Source organism: Ixodes scapularis, unplaced genomic scaffold, assembly GCF_016920785.2.
Source record: "Ixodes scapularis isolate PalLabHiFi unplaced genomic scaffold, ASM1692078v2 PGA_scaffold1__304_contigs__length_218370807, whole genome shotgun sequence".
Lineage (NCBI taxonomy): Eukaryota > Metazoa > Arthropoda > Arachnida > Ixodida > Ixodidae > Ixodes > Ixodes scapularis.
In genome coordinates, this window is record NW_024609846.1 from 50,941,584 (window position 1) to 50,965,788 (window position 24,205).

Here is a 24,205-nt window from a genome sequence, read left to right on the forward strand (position 1 = left end):
TGCAAGAAAAAGAAACGAGGAAGTTATATTCTTTTACATATTATTGCCTATAGTACGTCACTTTTAGTTAGAAGTCGACGTCTCCCACGGGGAGGCCTGAACTGTTTACAAAAGCACAAAAGAACAAAAGCATCGATGCGGAAAGATCAGCGGGTCTTCGTGGTTAAGGGGCCTTCTGTTTAACTTGCATACTTATCGCGGTGGCTTGTCAGTTTCCTGGGTACTCAATCATAAGACGGGCCATTTTGTTGACACGTCCGAAAATCATTTGACGGCGGTCTAGACTGTAGTGAAAACTTCAAATATTGTTCATTTTGTGTGCGTGCGCGCGCGTTAGTTTGTGCTTGGAGGCTCTTCCTCATTAAAACGTTAAGGTAAGCGATTTGCTTAAGCATAGTGAACATTAATGTACGAAAGACCGACAAGATTCCATTAACGTACACTGATATATGTAGTAAATGTGCGTGCGCGCGTGCGTGCGTGCGTGTTTACAGTGAAAAGTATTGATTCTCAAATATGTAAAATTAGTGTTTCAAAGACCCATGAATACGCACCTTTAGCACACTTATGTTGAGTGGTACACTCTGTACAATTCTAAACTATAGAGTGCTGTCGCATAGAACACGCTAGATTTATTTAATGCTGAGGAAAAATGTGCTACAGTGCAGTGCGACGAAGGGACAACAGATACCCGTCTCAAAAAATTTTAGCGGGCGTTTTAGAGCGCAGCTCTAACGCGCCCGTTTTCGGGTTGAGCGGCGTTGCTGTCGGCGTCGGCATCGGCGTCCGCGTGACCGCGCGCCTAGCATTATGGGACGTCGCAGTTTCCCCGTTAAATTTAGCGGGGACACCGAATTGGCGTGAAGCTCACGCGACGTCAATATTCCCGCTGAATTGAGCGGGAAAACATAACCCGCTAAACTTAGCGGGGAAAGTTTCGCTAAATTTCCTGTTAAATTTAGCGGGGAAACTTAAGCCGCTTAATTTAGTGGGGAAATTTTCACTAAATTTAGCGGTAAATTTAGCAAAGCTTTTTCGTTAAATGGTAGGCGAGGAGGAGAGGAAGAGGGAGGGCACACATGAAGCGGAGAGGCATACCCTCCGCTATGTACCTTCCCCTCATCCTCCTCAAGAGCTGCGTTTGTTGTTGTTTTTAGCAATTATGTCGAATAATTAATGCCGGTACTGACGCTTTTATGTAGGAGCTTTTGTATCAGGGTATAGGCATATATGTATCAACGGACTGTCATCCTTGGCGTTACTTCTAAGCGACGAAATTCTTAGCTGTCAACGTCGAAAATTGTGGTACTTGCCCTATGTTATTTAGTATGGATGTGCCAATACGGGTAGAAATTGAGGTAGAGAAGGAGATGAGAGCGCACGGGAACGTCGGAACACCGAGCTCTTGGCGGAAAAACTAGTGGGTAGGCGTCAAGTTTGCTGCCTTGGTCTCTCTACTCAAAGTTCGAATACGTTCGAACGCTAACTCCGAACGCCGGATGCTGTCGTTCGACACTCTAATGCGTTCCAAGAGTGAGTAGAGCCAAAGGCAGCTAGCTATTGCGTTTATCCACTAACTGTTCCTACCAGAGTTCGGTGGGCTGATGTCCCCGCGCACTCTCGTCTCCTCCTTTCCCTCAGTTTCTACCCTTTTATAGGTTCGAATCGTATATTGCTGCGTCACTCATAACCTTCACAGTGAAGGGAAAAGCCACGACACCCGGCTCTCTTACCTGTATTTGAAAATAGGATCAACGCTGGCGCTACTCATTTCAAACAACTATTCGCACAACCTTAAAAGTTAGCACATGTGCAGACAGGAAGGTCTGTTGCCGAGCTTGTTAATGCAGCGCTGCTAGGAGACGATAAAGCGAAGGCTTGCGCTGCAAAACCCACGGATCCTTAGCCATAGCCTCCCTCATACTCACAAAGCCTGGCAGTTCGACGACGGAGCCATAGAGTGCCCAGTTGCAGATTTGGAGCGCGAGGATCTGGTAGCACAAAGCATAAAAAGGCCATTCCTTGGGGAACCTGGACGTCAGCGCACAGCTCTTGCAGCGGTGAGGACCCGATACACACTTGTTCGCTCGGGAGTCGGGAGAAGCGTGTTTCGGCGTTTCGCCGCAGCGGGGTACCAGTCACGTGGCTCTCCTCTCATCCGTTGTCTGCCGCTCTACCTTTTCCATTTCGGCGGCCGTTCCTCGTGGCGATATGCCAGGGTTTGTCAGTACATAGGAGGCTATGCCTAGGCCTCATCACAACGTCCTTCCCTTCTCTATCTGGATGAGCCTCATGCCGGCGTGCGGTCGCCTGTCTGCGTGATGCAGGTTAAAGACAGCAGGCGAGCGGTAATACTGCGATTGCATTTTCTATCTACAGTGGAGACACCAGACGCCCATTGGAGCCGACTATACCCCCCGCTGTCCAAATATACACGCGACACAATTATGTACAGGCACGGCCCGCAGTTATCGCGTGATCCCGATCTTGTTTATCAACAACCAGATGTTGTAGAGTAATATTTCAGCGTGTAATACTAACAGTCCACCAGCGCGAGTCATTCCAAATGTTTTCTTTGGCGCTTGCTTCTTTCGCTGGCAGAAGAATCAAGCAAGCAGGGTTGGACAACTTTTATTGCACGCTGAATTATTACTTCTCATAAACAATAAACTCGTTTATACACCAACTGATCTTCGGTGTTCGTGCGCGCGGTACCTGTGCTGGGAGCTTTTTTAAAGTGACTACCTTGAATGTGCTAGACCTCGCATGCTGCAGTGTACGTTCATGAGTATGGTAAGCGTCTAGAGACTTTATGAAGCGAATAGCCCTTAACTCTATAAAAACAGAGCCACAGTTATGCAAACATGTACTCATCAAGCTTTTATTTCCCACGTGTGAACTTAAATTTATGCCAACTTATCGCTGAAATAATTCCACCACTTACTAAAAAAACGTTCGTCCAAAAGTAACGAGCATTGCAAGTGAAGGTGACGGCATGAACCTTTGTGGAGGTATCTTTTATGGAACCTAGTCAGGCAAACAGACGGCACAAAGTGCGAAAGTTGCGAAGCAGACATTAAGCCTCCACCAACATCTTGAAGAGTCGGGCGGCTAATGTTAACGGGTTTGGTACAGCACGTCATCGGCGGAGGACCCAAAAATACGCTCTCGAAGACGCGAATGATTTATGCCAATCTGCTCTTTACCCACAAAAAAAAGCATGCATTTAGTTCATTTAAACCTGCAGTAAGAGGGATAACATATTTAAAATCGTTCACTGTATTCTGATGAATGTTGGCGCATGCACGTGCGCATGTTACCTTAGTTTCTAGTGCATCTAACTCAGCAGTCTACTCATAGCACAAATCTCCCCCCCCCCCCCCCCCTCCCCCCCAGATTACATCACTGGGCGCGTTCAGTAGCGGTCCCGGAATGAATGAGTCAGTCACTCTCTCCACTAGACGGAAAAAATTGACTTCCGGTGCACGTAACTCCGGGCGTTAGGAATGAAGCTCTCGTGCACCGAGTCCGGGCACCGCGCACGAGGAGTTAGAGACCAGAACTTAATCTGTAAGCTTTACGATTGCAGACTGAGTTTCGGGGCTCAAAGAAAGTGGCGGGAGAAGTTACGTCGACTGCGGCGTGGGTCTGAGGTTCGTTTATTTTTGTAAGTAAAAAGTGCTCAAAGTAAGACGTGCAGATCAAACGTATGGCCGTATAAAAGTATTGCAACCGGCGGAGTGCATACTTCCAGTTTTATATTCTGTGAATAAAAACGACGCTGTTATTGTTGTCTTTTTTTTAGGACAGTAGCGGTTTTTGCACCATACTTCGAAGGGCTGGATCGCTCCGCACAGCAACGCCGGTGTTCACAATTACTCTCTTCTTCTCGGACAACCCTTTCGAAACTTCAATACCGGCGCACAATAACGCGTTTGTTATCGGTGTCGTCTGCTTCCATTTTATTCAGAGACCGTCTACTACAGGGGAGGAAGCAGAAACTGCGGTGGAGCAGCTGAAAAACCGCGCTTTTTTGCCGTTTAGTAGACGCTTCGAGAACCCTGACTAGAGCTACCCTGTTCGGAGCTGAGGAAGCCGCTACTGAACGCGCCCATTAAGAACCTACTCTCTGTAACTCCTGAGCTCAAAATAAGAAAGGGTTTCGTGCAGCATTAGCAACATCGTGATAGATCAAAATCTATGCGTCTGAAGCAAGTATTTCTTTCTTTTACTTTAGTAGCCGATGACTGTACATGTTGTGGGTACAAGTGGTTATTGTTGCGCTTACTTGAGCGCCAAGGTCTCTAATCAAAAAACAAAAAAGAACTTGTCCCTCGTTTTTCAACCATCGTTTTTTTTTTTTTTTTAATTATTAGCAATCTCTAAAGACTGGGCACCGACTATAGCGCTTTAAGAGACGTTGATTATCTCTTTCTTTCTCTCTCTCTAAAGATATGGAACGTTTCGGGGCACGGTCTGATATGGAAAATATATAATGAGCTTCTATATAACAAACGACATCAAGATTTCGCACGAAACATACTTCGTTCATCGTCGCGTATAGTGGAAAATAATCGTCGAGGTATTTTTATTTCATCTTTACTTCCGATAACTTTAATCTGCATCTTTAAAAATACCAAACAGGCAAATATAAGCAGTCAATCACTAGCTGCCCGGAGCAGGGACGTCTTCGGGAGAGATCACTTGCAAAACGTAAGAAAGCCGCTTCTTGGTGAACCAGCTAAAGCTGTTGTCAAATCTGAAAATATCTGAAACAAAAATACAAAAACGTGTTCTTTAATAAATTACTCACGAGAAACTTCGCCCTTAATTCAACTGTTTATGCCAAAATAGTTCCAAAGACGTCGTATGCGTTCATTAAAACAAAAAAATGCTTCAGGTCGCGACATTTTTTTTATTGTTATTCTTTTGCATTGTTTTGTATTATTTAAAAATTAAGTTTTGTGCGTAACTTTGTGTTCGTATGTTACACTCTCTTTTTTTATTGTCATAAACACTTAACCTAACAAATCTTCACTTGTTTTACACGTCAAAAAATATAAACTATTATTTCTAGCAATAACAAGCTTGCAAGCGTATCCACAATAGATGCCTTGAACGTTTGGAAGTTCATATATAAAGCTATATTATCTGGATAGCTAAAAAACCGAAGGTGTTCCCGTACACCTCTGCAACAAAGCCTCTCAAAGTTTGGATACCAGGCCCGCTTAGATTTGTCGCAAATACCAGCAGTAACCCTTACGCGCTAAAGGTAGGCCTCCAATTATTTGATTGCTTGAGGCGTCTCACTAAACATTCCATTGACAATGAACAAAAATAAAGCCGGCCTCACACTGAGAAACCAAAGGTGTTCACGTTCACCTCTGCGACAAAGCCTCACAAAGTTTAAACACCAGGCCCGCTTAGATTTATCGCAATTACCAGTGGTAACCTTTACGCGCTAAAAAGTAGGCCTGCAATGATTTGATCGCTTGAGGCGTCTCACTATACATTTCATCGACAATTAAGAAAAACAATGCCGGCCTCACATGTTCCGATTTCGGGGTTTTCCAGCTGCCCCGTCTCCGGCACGAGGTCACACCTGATCCTGGTGACCTGCATGACTTGTTCTTTCTGTTTCCCCTTTCCGGTGGGCCCGCGCGTGACGCTGAAGTCCACGTCGTGACCAGGGCTCGTCTGGAACTTCCAGCGAAGGATGCAGCCGGCGCGCTCCACTTGGACGGGGACCTCGAGATGCTCGCCCCTCTCGAGGAAGCAGTTGACAGAGTGGGGATCATCCAAGACCTTGGGCCCGTTCTTCAGATACAGCTCGACGGGAACCTCGCCTCCGCGCCCGATCTGCATAGGCCCCGCTGATTATTTCATCGATCCCCACCAGGAACGCGCCGGGATGATGATCACTGCTTTTTAGGTGTGCCCATACTACTGATTGGGTCCTCAGAAGTCATTTTCCTTTAAAGCCGCAGTACCATTGCTCGTACATCATACGAAAGTCACAGTGTTGTCTTTCAGAAGACAATTAAAAAGATATTGTCATTGCTTTTAGGAATATCATGCGCAAAATATCCGAACTCTTTATCCTCCGCCACGCAAATAATTAAATTTTGAACAGAGCCCAACTGCTCGAATTGCACCCACCAAACGCACATTGTTTTGTTAGCAACAGCGGCAGCTCTGACGTAACATCAGGCAAAGAAAGCCATCTCAGCTTTTAACTGCTGTCTCAGTCAAATAACTTCGTTCTAAGAAAGACAAGATTTACGGTATTGAGGGAAGCTCAATATTTCGACAATGATCTTTGTACGCACCATCAACCATGTTGACCAAAAGCGGGAGTAGGTCATAACCCGCGACTCTGGCGTTACCATGCAGGATGTGACGTCACTCCACGACAAGCCATGCATACTTGCGATTGGCGTGAAGTTTCGTATCGATGTTCATAATTTATGTAACGACTATTGGCGCGTCTTTTCATGAATTAAATATCACATCTGACTTCAAACTATATTTAGGCCTTCGCTACCGTGACCAGCGCAAATATATATTAACTTCCGGATATCACCAGAAATCCCTTTGAGCACGATGTACACGTACATGTGTTTGATCATTATTTTCTTCGTCGTCGTGTACTATAGGTTCTTTCGTATACAACTTAGCAGTGCAGTGTTAAAAATTAAGAAGGTATTTTATCGCCTACTTTAGTAATTTCAACAGATGTCTGAGAGTTTCACCACAAGTTGGATCATAGTTATTGATATTGGTACTGTTCGGATCATGGGCCATGGTAGTTGGTATTTTCATGAACAACGTGATAACAAGATTATTCGATTGGGAGTGCGTACTAGGGGAAACTGAAATGATGACCGTAGAGCCGCTCCCAATTTACGGTGTACTTATGTTACCGGCCCCCGATGGCAAAATCCCAACAAATGCGCAGCGCAAGTTCGTCTGCTTCTTTTGGAGGGGTTGTGGTGACGACAGAATGCCGACCTCTGATTTGCTCTGATTGAAGGATAGTGTGTAGACCTCAAAGCAGGTAACATTGAGGTCTACACACTATCCTTCAATCAGGGCTAATCAAAGCTCGGCATTTTGACGTCACCTGAACACCTGCGAAATAAGCAGACGAACTTGCGCTCCGCGTAGTGTACAGACACTCTTAGTATTTTGAACACAAGGCCGTCACACCTAAAAGTATCAAGAACGAGTAAGGTCAAAAACCTAGGTGAGCAGCTCCATAGCAGCTATGGCATATTTTGATGATGGGCACCAAACTTGAAATGTAAGAACTAAGATAAAAAATTTTGAATGGTGATCGTTGGATTTTAAGCAATTCGCTAATTGTCACTTTAAACTTGCAGCCTGACGTCCGCCGCGATTGAAAACTGAATCCAGAAAGAATCATTTCTGAATTTCAAGTTTTTTTTTTTTTATTACCGTAAATTTTTGGTGAAGTACGCTGCGAAATCGATCCAATTACCAATCAATAAAAAAAAACCTAAATTGCGACGACAGAGCGTGATGGGACATAATGCGGAGCGCAAGTTGGTCTGCCTTTTTTTGCACGGGTTGTGGTGACCTCTAAACGCCGGGCTCTGATTGGCTCCGACAAAAGGATAGTGGGTATAGGCATCAAAGCAAGCTGCTCCCGCAAAAAAAAAAAAAAAGAGATGAACTTGCGCTCCGCTTTCTTCTACCGCAACCCCTGACAGAGTGCCGCGATCTATTTCCCTGTCGCGAAAGAACCGATCCTCTCCTCTCCAATAACAGCCAAATCGTTAGCTCATTCGCGACTGATTACTTTTTTTTTTTTTTTCATTTTGTAAACCTTTTCTTTTCTTTTCTTTTTTTTTCTTCTTCTTCTTCTTTTTTTTTTATTCCATCCAACTTGACGCTGAACTCCCGAATCTTCTTTTATTAAATTCCGTTTCACGCTATTACCGACCGCAGCCAACGCCATATGATACGATGGAACCAATGAAGCAGCACCAAAAGTGCTTCGTCACGGCGCTCTCGCAATATGTGTGTAACCCTTACGCACTACCTTCCGCGCTAACCAAATCAGTCGCAAACAGAAAAAAAAAGTGCACGATCATGACGCATTCACATTTCATGATTGGTTTAGCCGTTGACAGAAAACGCGCGAAGACGACGAGTCCCGTAATTGTGCACTTTTGCCACTGAAGCACCGCCAGATTGACTCCATCGGGATCATATAGCTTCGGCTGCTCTCGGACTTGGTGTGAAGCAGTGTATATATATATACACTGCTTCACACCAAGTCCGAGATATCAGAGACTACTCTATAGAGTAGTCTCTGATATAGGTAGCCAGTCATAGCCCGCCATAGAAGAAATATGACAACCTAACGCTCCGCTTTCTTTTTTTTTTTTTTATTGTTCATTTTTCGAAAATACATCCGGATGGGAGAGGTGGAAGGCTACAAAACCTAACGAGGCCTATGCGCCCTTGCTAAAGAGACCGTAATCAGGCCTTACACCAAACTAGAGTCACTGAATATTCCCAGAGTACCGAAACTCCCAAGCTTCGTTCTAGAACCGAGTCACAGCGCAGCAGTCGCGCTCCAACCTATCCCCAACATGGCGCTGCCCTGTGCGGTCGAAGCGAAGTGCTTACGTTAGCGTTCGTTCTCGTGCGAGCCCTTCAATACGCTTTCCTGGTCTGTGGCGGCGCTGGTTAGTTTTTATTAAAGTGTTTTCCTTCGTTCTGTAGGGTGCGTAACCTGCTCCTCGATGTCTCGTCTCTCTCGCCTTCAAACACATCGAAATCGAGTGTTAGGCTTGGCGTCGGAGGCGTAGAGTTTGAAACGCAGCGCCAGCGCAACCAGAGCGAGCAAACGAGCCAGAAAGCTTCTTTCGCGAACCAGATTAGCGGCTACTTGCTATTAAAAAAAAAACGCACCTTCCATTCGGTTCTAACTCATCGATGCACAGAGATCTTATCCATGCGTACCCGCCGTGCCCGTGGTAACGCAAAAACATTTTACAAGCGTTTTTTTCTTTAGGGCTTATCCAAGAGGTAGTCGACTGATAACTTCCGTTACGGGCTAAACCAGCCAATCACAACTGGATTCTACGGGATTGACATCCGGTAAACGGACTGCATGGCATTTGATACTCTGGGAACATTCACTGATTCTACACCAAGCAACGCAACACAACTTGACCTACGTAACTTTGGTTCTTTTGTCGAAGCAGGTTTTACACGGTACACGTCTTTCTATCTCTGGGAACAGTCAGTCTAAAAAAGCCCGTGTGTCCGCTTTCCCGCACAACACTCGGAGAGCCAATCACGGCAACTTACGAAGGCAGCTAGGCGAATGACGATGCTGAAACATATGTTTAGACCAAAAAACGCAGTATGAGTCGTGACATTAAGCAATGCAAAACGTCACGCTTGAATTCCCTAATGCCACAACTCAGACTGCGTTTTTGGGTCTAACCTATGTTTCGCCATCGTCACTCGCCGAGCTGCCTTCGTAAGTTGCCATGATCGGCTCTCCAAGTGTTGTGCGGGAAAGCGGATGCACGGACTTTTTTTAGAGTGTTCTGCTAAGATATACAGTAATGCTGGAATGATACCAATCTCTTTATGTCTTTTTTTTAAATAATGTTTTGTTTTGTTTTTGTTCAAGATATGGTGCGAGGAACGCGTCTCCAACTGGTGTGCTTGCCACGTTCTAAAAAGTCGTCCCTCGATTTCCGTCTTATGACGTCATAGAAATGTCACGCTGTCCTAGGCCGAAATCCTGGCGGTGTCACAGCAGCGGTGCTGGATTCAACAGCTGTATGTTCTGCTACAGGTCCCAGTTTTCAGCTTTACATTCCACAGAAGCTTCAGCGGCCAGAAGTTGAGACTCAGCAACAGCAGCGACCCTGCCTTCTGGCACCGATCGCGAGGATCGCGACGTCCGACAACATGACGGACCGGCTTGTATGACGTCATTGTTGCCACCTTGGGGCCACTTCTGATGCATGTGTGGTGCGTATAGGACGCCAAACACCGCAGTTGAACACGCGATCTAGGCACCGTAGTTGAGACGAACGTCCTTACCATGTGAGAACACTCTGGGTCGCCATCCGGTCCAAGAAGCTCCCCGCCCCAGTGCACCGGAAGCTGAGAAGGGTCTATGTACTCGAGTAATGCCGGCTTCCAGCCTTCTACATAAATTAAAAGAAACGAGAATTAGACATAAAGGGAGTTAAGGCACGATAAGTGTGTACAAAGGTAGCAGTGTGGTCGCATATATGTATCTGATTTTGTGAGGTAAGATGTATTGCTTTCGCTCCAGTCGACGAGAGGGCTAAAAGTGCATTCACTCCCCGAGAAATAAAGCGCGACTTTCAAGGATAAGAATAACAAGGACCATGCAGGCGAGCTGGTGAACTTTCAACAACTTGAAAACCCGAGACCGAGGAACAAAAAAGTGGACAACACACACACACGCACACGTACTGAACTACTCGTTCCACTTGTTTGCTCTATATTTCCAAGCGGGGCGTGATTGACTATATTCAACCGTTCTCATTTCTAGATTTGTTGGCTCCTAGCGACAATTTAGAAATAAAAACGAAAAGCATGCATCACTAAACACTACAGAAGACTTTCTTTTTTTTTTTTTTTTTGCTTCATGGCAGCTAAACATGTCTTTCCATGAGAAAGATTGCTTACTTAGACGACACAAAAATAGAATGAAGAGAAGCATAGAGGTTTGACGTAAAGTTATACTATTGTCCACCTCTTCACTTGATTCGACCAAGGGTGTTGGTACTCCGGCACGGACAGAGTCCTAAGTAACCTGCATCGACACTGCACACAATCATCATTTGGATGGACATCCGCCTTCCTGTTGCATTTTGATTGTTCGTTAACACTTACAGCCATGCACGCCACCGTCGAGAATAAAATACATAACAATGAAAAAAGACAAGCTCATTTCATACCATGTGCAAATACTTCAATTTTAGTTGCCGTCTTCTCCGCTATGAAGTTCCGCACCAGCTTCCAGAAGAAGGGGAAGAAACTGGGAGCTGCACATGAAACGAGGATCACAAAATAATATAGTGGGCTGTCCTCTCTTTCCGCATCACATCCATTATTTTGCGCAATATTAGATGTATTTTCTTTTTCTGTCTTTTAATTTTCATTTAATAAATTTATTTGTTAAGCGCCAACGCCAGTTCACGATACATCCCTGTCTTGTGTTATATAGTTAGCTGAGTGGTTGATCCTCTTTAACTTGGCACGAAGGCGAAATATTAGAGGGAAGCTAAAGCGGTTTTGAATTTAATTAAAAGCTTTTGATTTGTTTTAATCCGACTCTAATTGTTACGAACATCACGCAAAGGAGGCTCTTTCATGCCCGCATCACCTAGAAAGACGCTTTTGAAGTTGCTTTGAAACCAGGCCCCTCCGCGGCAGCAGAAGAGGTCGGTAAGAGAAGGAGAAGAGAACAAATGATGTCACGAATAGTTCCCCGCGCGTTATTTTCGACTCGCAGAGCCAGCGTCGCGCATCGTCGATACTGAGCTAGTTGGTGATTCACACTTTTGAAGCATGCCAACTTAACGTAAGAAGATACACAAAGAGAGAGAGCGAGAGAGAGAGAGAGAAAAATGAGAACAAACACACTGCTGGACTAGCAGGGAGAATATATATTTATTTGAATGAAAAATCGTAGAAGTGGAGATGTCAGCAGCTGTAGGGCCAGCGCCGACTACTCCAGACCATATATTAAAATTACGATCAATATATGTAAATATCATACTAAAAATATTTGCATATATACAGTAAAATAGTAATAAAATGTAAAAAGTCCCAGGGCCAAACGTCACAGCACTATCACCTATCTTTGGTGGAGGGGCACTGTCCCCGGTCCAAGCACTCGTCCTCGATATGAGGAGATGTGACCATGTCACTTGGTCGTCAGATCGACTAATATCAAAACAATGCCCTGATTCCTTCAGAAATGTGCTGCAACACAGCAACAGTAAGCCAGGAGACCACTGCACACGCAAACCATTGTGTCAATCATTTCCAGTTAGTTTTGTGTCCATGAGAAAGTCTTCAAGATGTCTGATCACGTTCTGCTGGGTCCTTGGTGCGCTCCATGTACCTAGGAGTGTTGAGAGGGACGTCAGGTTATCGGTGGTGGACGTTTGTTGTCGAAGATGGTCACATTCATTTATATAACGTCGGCAGTTGATGAGGATGTGTTTTGTGTCTTCAAATTCGTCACATCCGGGGCACAGAGGGGAATTAACTCGTTGTATTCCATAAAAAAAAATGGTTTCCAAAAGGAATACCCAATCGAAGTCTGTGTATTAGCGTTCCACAGGCTCCTGAAATGTGTCGCGGCGTCCAACACTTTATCTCAAGGTCAGTTCGTTCAAGGCGAGGGTTTTGGGAAGCGCTCCTGAAGCATGTTGCTTGGGATCTTTGCCTTGACGTGCTCCGCAGCAGGATTAATGTGTCTCCTTTTGTGAAAATAGTTGCGCTCGTACTGTCCAGATTGTGTGCATTTTTGGCTGCCAGATCAGCCGCTTTGTTTCCTCAGATATGGTGTCCAGGAATTCACTAAAATTCGACTTGATGTCCTGTTTCAATAGGTCTCAAAGTATGAAAGCAAATATTGATGGTAATAGAGGAACTTGTAGGTGCTCTGTATTTTATCATGTTCAAAGCAGTCATAGAATTTGTGTAGACAATCCAACTCGTAGTGTCAGTTTTTTGTGTAATGTACAGAATAGCTCGCAACATACCAAACAGTTTCGTCTTAGTTGAGCTTGTTTCGGGCGCAAATAAAAATACCTTTTTCTACTTATAAAGATGGAATTATGAAAGCTGCCGTCGATGATGAGTCTTTGGTTGACCCACCCGTGTAAACTGCACTCATGCCAAATGGAGCATTATCAAGCATGGAAAGTATGAGTTCCCTCAGCGTGGTTTGGTGCAAGGTCGACTTTTTCTTAATTCAAAGCACAGGTGTAGAACTATTTGAGCAGTTATACGTCCAGAGCGGTGCCGTGGATTCAAGTTGGGGCGCGAACCTTGTGGGAATGATGTCAGTTTCGGCCATTATTATCTTATGTACTCTGGAAAAGGCCCTACGACAAAAAGTTGTCACGAGGGGATGATCACGACGGCGAATCAGACGACGGAAGAAATGAGAGAGAGTTTCTCGTTCACGTAAGATTGGTATTGTGAGAGCGCGAGCTTCCGTAATTACCAAGGAACTAGCTGCCACTCGTGGTATTCCTTACCAAATTCGTAGGCTGCAAGCTATCAGATGTTTTAGCCGCGTTTCAAGAGTAAAGGAGAATCCACACAGTGCTGTAAGTAAATATGATATTGGCTGTGTAACGAGTTCTCTGTGAATAGTTACAAGTGCCTTCGCAGTACACCCCTTCTTTTTCTTGAGCAACAATGTATAGATACTTACACATGGCGCTATATTTTCTTCTAAATATTTTGTATGAGCTGTCCAAGAGAGGTTTCGGTCGATGTATACTCCGAAGAAACGATGAACTTTTACCAACGGCAGAGGTTGCCCACGAAGTGTGAGTTCAAAACTATCAAGCCTTTACCATGTAACTGGAAGAACCGCAGATTTTTCAGAAGAAATCAGCATACCTCGACAGAGTTGTCTGGGGACAACTCTGAATGGTATTGACGTGAAGTTTAAATATTATCTTGTAATAAATTAGAAGTTTTGTTCAAACAGGGTTAAATAATGTAGGACTTGATACACTTCCTTGAAGTACCCCATGTGAAACGTAATGCTTAGATGTAAAGCCATTGGGTGATCGAGCATATACCGACCGAGTACGAAGAAAATCGCTCATTCATCTGATTAGGCGAACACTTACTTCTAGCCGCTGTAGTGTTCAATGATATTTCTGCGCGCGTCGGCGAACGAGCGCGGGCGTGGACGAATGGCTCCCGTTTTTGGCTTTCGCGCAGAGGCCCCAAGTTCGATTCCTGGAAGCGGACTCGTCCTTTATTTATTCTTTCAATTTAGCATTCTCCCAACCTTGAGTACATCGTCTTTTGATTGAGGTACAAATTCTCTACGCGCTGAACGTTCTACGCCGAATGTTCCAGAAACCCACGCGGATACATAAGGGACTCAGCATGGCGAGCCGAGGTCAGTTTCGCCCCAGCGCCCGATCCTGCTGTTTCTCCGACATCGACGCATGCGACGCTGATCATGTTCTATTTTGTTTTGGGCACAAGTTCGCTCATTAAACGTTTAGTTTCTCCAGTGATGCGCCGCCTTATCATTTGTCATTCGTGACAAAATACTAGTGACTGACAGTTTTAAATACGCGTTGTATGTCAAGAAATACTGCCACTGCCACCTTGTGAATACTGCGCTCGTGTTCTACACAGGTCACCAGATTGAGAACAGAATTTATGGCCGACATATTTCGTCTAAAGTCGGTCATTTGGAAAGGCAATATTCCACTGGAGTCTAACGGCCAATCTAGTCGTTGCAAAGCCATATGTTACATCGTCTTCATTAGTACAGTTGTGAGGCTCACAGGTCTAAAAGATGAGATGCTTAAAGAAGATTTTTCAGGTTTTAGACCAGGTACTAAAATCGCTTTCTTTCTATACCAAGGGTATATGACCACTAATTCAACATTGATTATACATACATACATACATATATATATATATATATATATATATATATATATAGGAAAGACAAAGCTTGTTTACCTACATTCGCTAGTGCAGCCGGGTTGATGTCATCAGGTCCGGGGGCGCTTTTTCGGCGAAGTCTCTTCAATGCACATTTCAGCTATCTCTTGTTGAATGACCGATTTATGCTATTGTTATAATATTTTGATAGCAACGGGCAGACTGTCTCTCTAGTGGTGTTTGTTATGGTCGTTGATACTTCATGTGTGACCACTCTGCAAAATTCTTAGGCTATATATCACTGACACATCAATGAAGTGCCAGCGTCCGCAATGGTTGACGTTGTAAAACTGGTGATTTTAATGAGCGAACTAAGCGTGATGCCTGTACCGCCGGGGCGTTCGGTAATATTGAATGCCAAAAACTGTTCCATCGGCGTTTTCCGAAATATTCGAGCTCGTGTTTGGTTATCGTTTGAATATGTCTGACTTTCGTTTGACCTTCGAGCATTCCGCTCGTACAAGCTTGTCGTTTCATACGACGGCGTTGAGCGCGTATCTTCTGGTACTCGGGATCAACTCCCAGATGTCCTTAGTGGACGTTTAATGTCTGTGATATATTTTCTAGGTCGTTTTCTTTAAAAAAAAGAAAGATGTTTACAAATCTCTGTAATGCGAAATTAGAGCGCAGCTTTTGAGGAGGAGGAGGGAGGGGTAGGCACCTCCTCCTCGTCCACTTCTCACTCCTCCTCCTCCTCCTGCGCACCCTCCCATCCTCTTCCTCCGTACCCTCCCCTCCTCCTCCACCATATCCTCCCCTCCCCCCACAGTTTCTTTGTAAATTTAGCTGAACAATTTACGCCACGTGACCTCAACACCAATTCAATTTCCCCGCTGAGTTTGGCGGAGAAAATGATCGACATCACATGACTTTGTGTCACGTCACCTATGTACAAATTCAGTTTCCCCGCTAAATTTAGCGGAAAATTGAATTGGTGTTGAGGTCACGTGATGTCAATTGCACGCTAAATCTAGCAGAGAAACTGAATTTGTCCGCTAAATCCAGGAGAGAAACAGAATTTCCCTACTAAATTTAGTGGGGAGATGAATTAATGTTGAGATCACGTGACGTCAACTTTCCAGCTAAATTTTGCGCAGTTACGCCGACGCCGCGTAATCCGGAAACGGATGTCTAAGAGCTGGGCTCTAAAACTAAATCATCTAAAGTCTTCAAGTTTATCATTGTAACATTGTTCAGTGTGGGATATTTAGACCAATCATTTAAGACTGTTCGTCTATGTTTAGAAAAGGAACGTAATTTTCTGTGGCATATATACATAGGCAGATGGACGCTTCCCCTGGTGTCGCAGTCAGGATACCAACCGGCGTCAGCCGCCAAGTCTGCACAGCAAACGGCCAAGTCTCAACAACTCATGTATCTATCGTCCTTAAAGGGGCCCTGCAAGGACTTTTTTACTGGCATTTAATTTGCACCGAACCTGAGCGCACTGAATGTAGTAACTTAATGAAACCTTTCTTTTCTCGAATGTCACTTTATTTTAAAAGTTATAGGCAAATTAAAATTACAAAAACAAGCAAAAAATGACCTCCTTCAGGACGTCCTTGGTTGCTTGAGGGGCCGTGAACTAGAGGAGGGGTAGTGAGCTCAGCGAGTGGTCACGGCTGCCGCACTTCGAGTCGACGGCTCGAGAGGGCGCCACTAAAGCATGTTCTGGATAGGCTGTATGAAGCGGACAGCCAGGGCGGCTCGCATTGCATTTGCTGCGCGATCAAACACTAACTTGGCATGACACTTTATTGGCCACAAACGACAGCAAACACGGGGCAAAGATCAGTTCAGAACGGGAGCCATTTCGCGCTGCAATACCGCCAGAAGGCCAAACCGAAAGCCAAAGCTGCTCGCCGAAGGCCCTGGGAACGCTCGGAACCGGTCGGATCCTCCAGACCGAAAGACCGCAGCGCCGCCGCGAGCATCCGGGACCTTTCTACGGTCGCTGCTCGTTAACGCCTGATTCCAGTATGCGCCGCCTTTTCCACCGCTTGGAGGCCGGTATGTCAACGGGCCATTTCTTGTTTCCGTACTTTATAAACTGCATTTCTTTATTTTCTGATCTAAAATAGTGAACAAAGACTACTTTTATAAATAACTGAAACGGTTCGCGCCACTCTTATTTTGTATTTCGAGAAAAAAGAAGCTTTTAGCGGCTCTGACCAGTAGTAAGCTCAGGACCTAAGACGTCACATATCGCGCGCTTTCGGAACCGCGGGTCGCCCCCGTAGGTGAAGGAGGTTTCCGCGTCGTCCCGTTCAAAATATGGCGCACTGATATTTAGTTACTCTCTCCGTGCTCGCTGGATTGCCCGAACCCCGAGTGCAAAGTTGTCATGAGGTCTTCTAAGCGCAGCAGTTCAAATGAGGTTCCGGGTGGTATGTATACGCAAATGATAATAAGTGTCAGTGCACGAATGCGTACTTTACACGCAACTATTTCCCCAGAACTGTCAATGTCGCAAGGAACTTCTGTTGGAGAATACTCATATCGTATACACAACATTACTCTAGAAGAGCGGAGTTGAGTTGAGGGGTAGAGCACGTATCCTGGCAGGCGGAATCGTTCGGACATAGGGCCTTCACATTTATCTGAAACCGGAAATTTGTATCGACTGACGAAACCCTTAAAATCACTGCGTTTTGGAATTAGGTGTCGTGCATTTTATTGTGATATAAGAGAAGTAGCGTATACCTCAGTTAGATGAGTCATGGGTTCTTCTTGAGAATCGGTTCTATGGCTATAGTAGTGTGCTTGACGGGTGATTTGGAACCGATCTTTGGATATTCTTTTAATATTTACTTTATGACTTTCATCATGAGGGGTAATAACATGTGAAGCATACCTTTTATTTTGCTTTCTTCGTTCGTTTGTGCCTATTTATTACGACGTGTGTCTCTAGTGCTAATATGGCAATGAAAATCCATCTGCGACGGAACGTCTGCTTCGGCAGGTGCAGGCGCCCTTGAGCTTTGTGGAAAAACGTGAGAACCTCCTTCTCCTGATTGGCGATCTACATGGGTTGTGTTGTTGCCTCTTGGGGTCCCTTGTAGAATATTTGAATAAATACGGCCTGCTTGTTTGCTGTTGTTATTGTTGTTGTTTTTATGTACCGTTGACGTAGTGTTACTTGGCTTGATGACAACCCAATTTTAAGATGGACCTTTCCGTGGAGTTGGTTTTCCATAAAAAAGTTCATTTTTCTTTGCAGCATGTCCTAAGGACATGCTGCTAAGAACAAGCTGCTTATGCGGGCTGTCTTCGTTAAAAGCCCGCATAAGTTGACAGATGGCGTGAACCACAGTTTGCACCTTGCGGTTCACGGGGTGCTGAACATTCTTTGTGGTGGTGGGGACCTGCACATATCTTGCAGCGACGAGAGCTAAGGAAGTTGCGAGCTAGGTGGCCATAGCATTGACAGTTGTAGCATTGAGTGGGTTCCTCGTAATGTTCTTGTACGGGGAAGCTGCTGAATTCCAGTCTGGTTTGTGCAGGTAGTTCTAAATCTTCTCAGATTTCAGGATAACTGTTGTCAGGAGTTGCTTTGTTACAGGGCCATCTTCCCGTCGAGTGTTCTTCGTTTTTTGTTGTGCGGAAACTACTCCTTCATCTTGCAAATATTCACCGAGTTGTTCATCAGTGTAATCAAGTGGCACACACCAGACTTTGCCCAGATTTTTTGAGTGTGACTATGGCACAGTAATACCAACTTTGATCCCTGCAAGGACATCCAGTTTTATCAAATTATTCGCTGCTTCAGCAGACGCCACAGTAACTGTTAACTATCCATTTTTGTCAATGCGCTGCGAAAGCACTTTCTTTGGGATGTTGTGACAATTTTTTGTGCTTATTTATTAGAGTTGGCCTTTCAGAAGGGCTGGGAGGGACCACTGAGTTTCAACAAAATTGGAATTCCATCCTTGCATGTGTTCTTGTAGATTACCAGAGTGAATTGTGCTTCCTCATCAGTGATAGACTGCTGATGTTGCATGGATTGAGCGAGAGGGTGCTTACACTCATCAGCGCGTCGTTCTGACGGTGGGACGTCATTTGCTTGTGAAAGACTTGAACCCGAGTCATGGGATGTTGCAGTTGGAGCAGCAACGAGCTGCGGGTCACGTAGGATTGTTGAGGAAGCATGTTCATGCGGTACAGGGCCAGTGGGGCTGATGAAAGATGTCATCGCCGCTGCAGCCGGTAGTAGTAGACTTATTAGTTGCCACTAATGAGTATAAATAATGAAAAACTTCCAGAGTGGTAGAGGAAGCAGGGCATTTTGATAGTACTTATTTCGCTCCCTGGACGAGCAACCATTTACTTAAGATATTTTCCCCCTCCCATTAGTTTCATATCTTGAAACGGACGGGTGTGGAAAAAGAAGAGGTTTATCTTCAGTAAATGGTTGATTTTCCTGCAGTTCTGAGCCTCTTTCTACAGATGATATAGGCACCTCAGCGACTCCGAGGAGCTTACGCGAAGCGGAGACGAAAATAAATAAAAATTTGCAGTTGATAGCTGAGCGACAGATGCAATTAGAATCGCGCCTGCTCATTTTATGACATCACGGCTCGACCAATCAATGACGTTCAGCGGCGGCAAGTAGCTGTACATTTTTCGTTTTTTTTTATGTTTAGTACTATCTTGAGAACATAATATTGTGATATTTAGGTTCTCCAAGAAAAACTACACTCTGAAAAAAAAGCCCGTGAGTCTGCTTTCCCGCACAACACTCGGAGAGCCAATCACCGCAACTTAGGGAGGCAGCTCAGAGAATGACAAAGCCGAAACCTATGTTCAGACCAAAAAACGCAGTCTGAGTTGTGGCATTAAGCAATGCAAGCGTGACGTTTCGAATTGCTCAATGTCACAACTCAGACTGCGTTTTTCGGTCTAAACATATGTTTCGGCATTGTCATTCGCTGAGCTGCCTCCGTAAGTTGCGGTGATTGGCTCTCCAAGTTTTGTGCGTGAAAGTAGACGCACAAACTTTTTTTAGAGTGATACGCCAAAAAGAAGCCTTAACTCTTTGTTTCTTTTTTTTTTACCGTTTTAGCTTTTTTTTTTAAATCGGCCACTGATCGCACTGCCACATCCCCGCCTTATGGTTTAAGAATAATTATTCAGGAACAGTGACATGCTACTATTGTGGAAGTAATTAGAAGCGCAGAATTTAGTCACATGTGTCAGATTTTGTGCCTTATAGTTCGTTCGGCCAACACATCAGTTTTTATAATACCTGACCTTGTTTCGCGGGAATTTCAAAGCCATCATAACAAGGGCTTTAGAGAAGAGGAAAATCAGCTTGCGATTTCGACTTTGCGCGTGCAATCGGCATGTGCTGCTTCGACTGATTTTGAAAGGCCTTTGCTATGAAGTCCTTTAACTTACCCGTGAAAGGGGGGTATGTTTCATTCTCGCTGAAAATTAGCTCTCGAAAACAAAAACATGCCCAATATTCTTTGTTTTGTAGTTCTTATGGCAAAAACAGCGCAGTCGAATCTGGAGTTGAATGCTATTCTTTTTGACTGTGATTAAAGTTTAAGGAGCTTTAAACATGCCATGGTTACCAAATTACAAATATAAAAAGCTGTATTTTCCTGCTTATTTTCATTAACTTTGTTTCCAATACTCTGAGACAGGCAACATATCGGGATAGCACTGAATATTGAAATAGCTTCCACAGTTTAATTACTATCAAATATTTTGCATATCATTTTGACTACTAACGGGAGCGCAAAAAGTAATGCGGAGAAAATACCTTTGAAGCCAACCTGAAAACGCAATTTCCGCACGCAGAATGAAAAATCACGTCGGCGGGATATGTTTCTTTTTTCTTTTTTTTTACTTATCTGGGTTTTCTAAATACGCCCGAATTTATTTTTCTCTTAGATGCCATAAGTTTAACATGACGCAGCCCACTCACTTTAGAAACGACGCAACTTACGAGCGTATACGCACGAAAATTATCTGTACAAGTAAAAGTGCCGAGCTGCAATCGTTGGCCAAATGATCGAGAAATAATTCACCCGTGAGTTCAGTGCTGCGCCTCGCACGCTTCCAGTGAATACGCGGTGCACGCGGTCAGTGTATGAGCGCACCTGGGACTTTTAAACCTTTGGGGAGAGCCCTTTTCAAAAGAAAATGCCCTTCATCGTGGTAGCTGCTGCACCAGTTATATTCCTATCCGCCGTTGTTAAGCACGCGTTTCAAGTAAGTACTGCCCAGCACAGCTGCGTCAGCGTGCAGCGAAGGCTCGGATTCAAACACTCCTTTCGTAGCCCGAACAAATGGCGTATTGCAAGCATCCCCTCGGTGTACTATATATCTTCGCTTCACTTTAAAGACCGACGACCATTTCGCACTTTCCACTTTTCTCTCGCTTTCTGCACTCCCCCCTTCTACCCCGTCCACCGTTGCCTGTCTCCTCCGCTCCCACGGTGAAGAGGATACTCTGGCTCGCAGAATCTCGAGTCTGGTAGTCGGCCTTTAAGATGAGCGCCGTGGTTACGTTGGTGACTGCTTGTTTCGCCCCGTCAAATTGTAGAGGCGGCTGTGGTCAAACTAAGAGTGAAAAAGGTGCCTACAAACGTGAAAAATCAAACAGCTAAAAAGAAAACCAAAAAAAAACCGGCAGCTTACTGTTGATAAACACACACCGCTCGAGCGTCTCGGGGTAGTTGGCGTCGTACTGACCCATCATCTCCCTCAGAAACTCGATTACTGAAAAAAAAAAAAAAAAGAACTCAAGATATTATCACGAATGGACAATGTAATGAACCAACAAAGTTGCCATGGGCATAAACCTGCAGCGCGACTGCGTATACCTTGGAAGCTGTACACCTGTTTCAAGCTGAAGTTTTCGTAGTCAACCACAACGGTCACGGTCTCCAGGTTCTTCCCCAACTGGAAAGCAAAACAAAGGGTTATCAAGTTGAGCGGCGACCTGGACCACCTAGGTTGCGCAGACATGTCCGGTGTTCCAGCGCTAATCAACTAAATAATTAACTAATATCTTCTAATTAACTTCTAAGTGGTGAAAATAAACATATGTTGTCAATGAGAAACTTGCTGAGCCTCGTCGCAAATCTCTAAATCAGTCGATTCTAGGAAAGTTTAAAGATGAAGCGCGAAAGTGCGCTAAAGTTACCACGCGTGAAGCACACGCAAACTTGCTGGCGATACGAAAACTCGAATGATAAGAATATTACCACCCTAGTCTTCGCGGAGGATAATAGTGTATGTTTATATTTGTCTATCTCTCTCTCTCTCTCTCTTTCTTTCTCTCTCTCTTTGACACCTTTGGAGTAAGGCCTCTTAAGTGCCACGCTACGTAGTTTCTCTCACCTTCTCGCTCTGGGTCTTCATGTCTAGAGCGACCTGTTCAAGTTGATAGTAGCACGCCTTGTGCAGCTCCTCCTTGGAAACACACTGCAGCATTCCTGAGTTTGGAAAACGAAACGGGCACCTCCTATCCAGCTATGCCAAGCAGCACAAACACGCAGACACGGCTCACAAAACACAAATTGACCGATGTAGTGTACACCAAAGTAAATGCCGTTTTAAATGGTTGCTTACCTTTACTTTGCTTAACCGCATATATTTTCCTTTTTTTAGCTCTTAAAACGTTTGCAATATGTTTCCAAATTTCCACCGATTCGAACGCTGGAAACAGCTGTGTTTTGATTGCATCTAAAAGTCGATAATAGATATTGTGCAAAAAAATGGTAAGGACGCCATCTTCAAATACCAAGAACGCCTTGATACAAACAACCTTACGTATCTTTTTATCCTCTCTTTTTTTATTTGAAGCAAAAACGCTTTTTGCATTGAAATATTATATATATTTCGTATATTTCGTGACCAGAAAACCATTTTTAAAAGAAATGTTATAGTTGTCCGGTAATGACGGTAAAACACATTGGTCCTTTAAAGCCCGTTCACACTCTTGGGACTCCTTAGAATCGAGCGCCTTGAAACCTCTTAAAATCGCTTATGACGGGAGAACACACTGACACGCTGGCGCCCCGCCATCTATGTGGTGACCCTCGAATTGCATTTCACAAGAGCGAACGTTTGGCGGGGTTTGCGAGGTCAAATATGCCTACTGCTTATGAGAAATGTTCGAGTATAACATTGACCAAATTGCTTCAAGCCAAGAAAGAAAGCATGATGCGCAAAAGAATTGTGAAATACACGGGACCGCCCAGTGTTTCACGGACCCACTGCTGCCCGATCATGTGGTGCTAGTGTGTCCTCTCGTCGTAAGAGCTTTCAAGAGGTTTCAAGGCAGTCGGTTCTAAGAAGTCGCAAGTGTGTGGACGGGCCTTTATACTTCAAATATGGTAAATTGGGGGACTTTTAATGCCACTTTTAGGATTCCCGCCTAATATTCGCTCACATGCACCACAAGCAATATACTGACGAAAAAAAAACACGGCCACACAAAGTGTGCTGGGATTGACTGCGATAGCTGCTGCGTTGGGGACGGACCCTCTCGATCGTGGAAGTCGGCGCCCTGCGTCATTGGTGGCTTTCGTGCCGTTGCGAACCTTTGCCTACTCAGTTCAGCGCGACGCGCCTGCCGTTCCTGCTCCTTGGACGCAGCGTGATGCTCGCGCCACACCTTCTAGAAAGAAAGCCGTTGCGCTCCGAGTGGTTACGTCACAATGTCGGAGAAAGAAGGCCACGGCGCAACTACGTGAGGAAATATCTGGTATCAGACGTGAAGAAAATGTTGCTTGTCGAGCCGCGCGGTGGTATTCGTCTGCGTTTATCCCACATTATTATACGTTTTAAAAGCGCAGTCTTGTTAAATTTAATATATATATATATATATATATATATATATATATATATATATATATATATATATATATATATATATATATAATGGGAATGAGTGAAGATTGACAAGTGCAGCCGTAGTAATATTGTGAACGAAGAGGGGAGAAGGTGATTATTGAATTTATTGCATTAAAGTTAGGGAAAGGGAAATATATATATTATTATAAACGTAACATACAACGTGTTACCAGGGTTGAAAGTACCAAATTTATATTTATGATTATCCTCGTAACCGCGGGACTGCGTACAGTCCCGCAGCTCCCCACACTTTTCGAATGAATTGGCCGGGTGCGACATTTTCTTCCCTCATACGGGCTCCGATTCTGGTAAATTTACGTTCTGTGAGCTGCTGACTGTCTGAAAAGGAACGCTGAAACATTTCAGAAGGGAAGGGAACCGAAAAAAAACTCCACTCATCTCCGCAGCGAGCGCACACGAGCAAGAGATGGCTCGACGACGTTAAGACTTTCGCCCGATACTACTGCCGGTGCTCTCGTGTGTGGTTCGTTTGAGACTTCTTTCCCTCTTCCCGTCGTTTTTCTGTCGTCACCGCAGTCGCAAGTGTTCTTTTTTTTTTTTTTTGTTGTTGGTGTGTTCGCCTGAT

At 44.6% G+C, this 24,205-nt stretch overlaps 1 protein-coding gene and 1 pseudogene across 1 annotated transcript in view; one reads left to right on the plus strand and one right to left on the minus strand.

Moving 5' to 3' along the window:
* Positions 1 to 4,038: 4,038 nt before the first annotated feature.
* Positions 4,039 to 24,205, minus strand: part of LOC8038619 (SEC14-like protein 3) — a 60,582-nt gene continuing 40,415 nt past the window's right edge. The window contains exons 6-12 of the mRNA XM_029976852.4: positions 22,102 to 22,196; positions 21,582 to 21,660; positions 21,397 to 21,477; positions 10,986 to 11,072; positions 10,096 to 10,202; positions 5,550 to 5,859; positions 4,039 to 4,769 (exon numbers count right to left, since the gene is read on the minus strand). Coding sequence (XP_029832712.3) covers positions 4,666 to 4,769; positions 5,550 to 5,859; positions 10,096 to 10,202; positions 10,986 to 11,072; positions 21,397 to 21,477; positions 21,582 to 21,660; positions 22,102 to 22,196 — 863 coding nt within the window. The 3' untranslated portion in view covers positions 4,039 to 4,665. The remainder of the gene's footprint in view (positions 4,770 to 5,549; positions 5,860 to 10,095; positions 10,203 to 10,985; positions 11,073 to 21,396; positions 21,478 to 21,581; positions 21,661 to 22,101; positions 22,197 to 24,205) is intronic.
* Positions 14,377 to 14,888, plus strand: LOC115317256 (annotated as a pseudogene).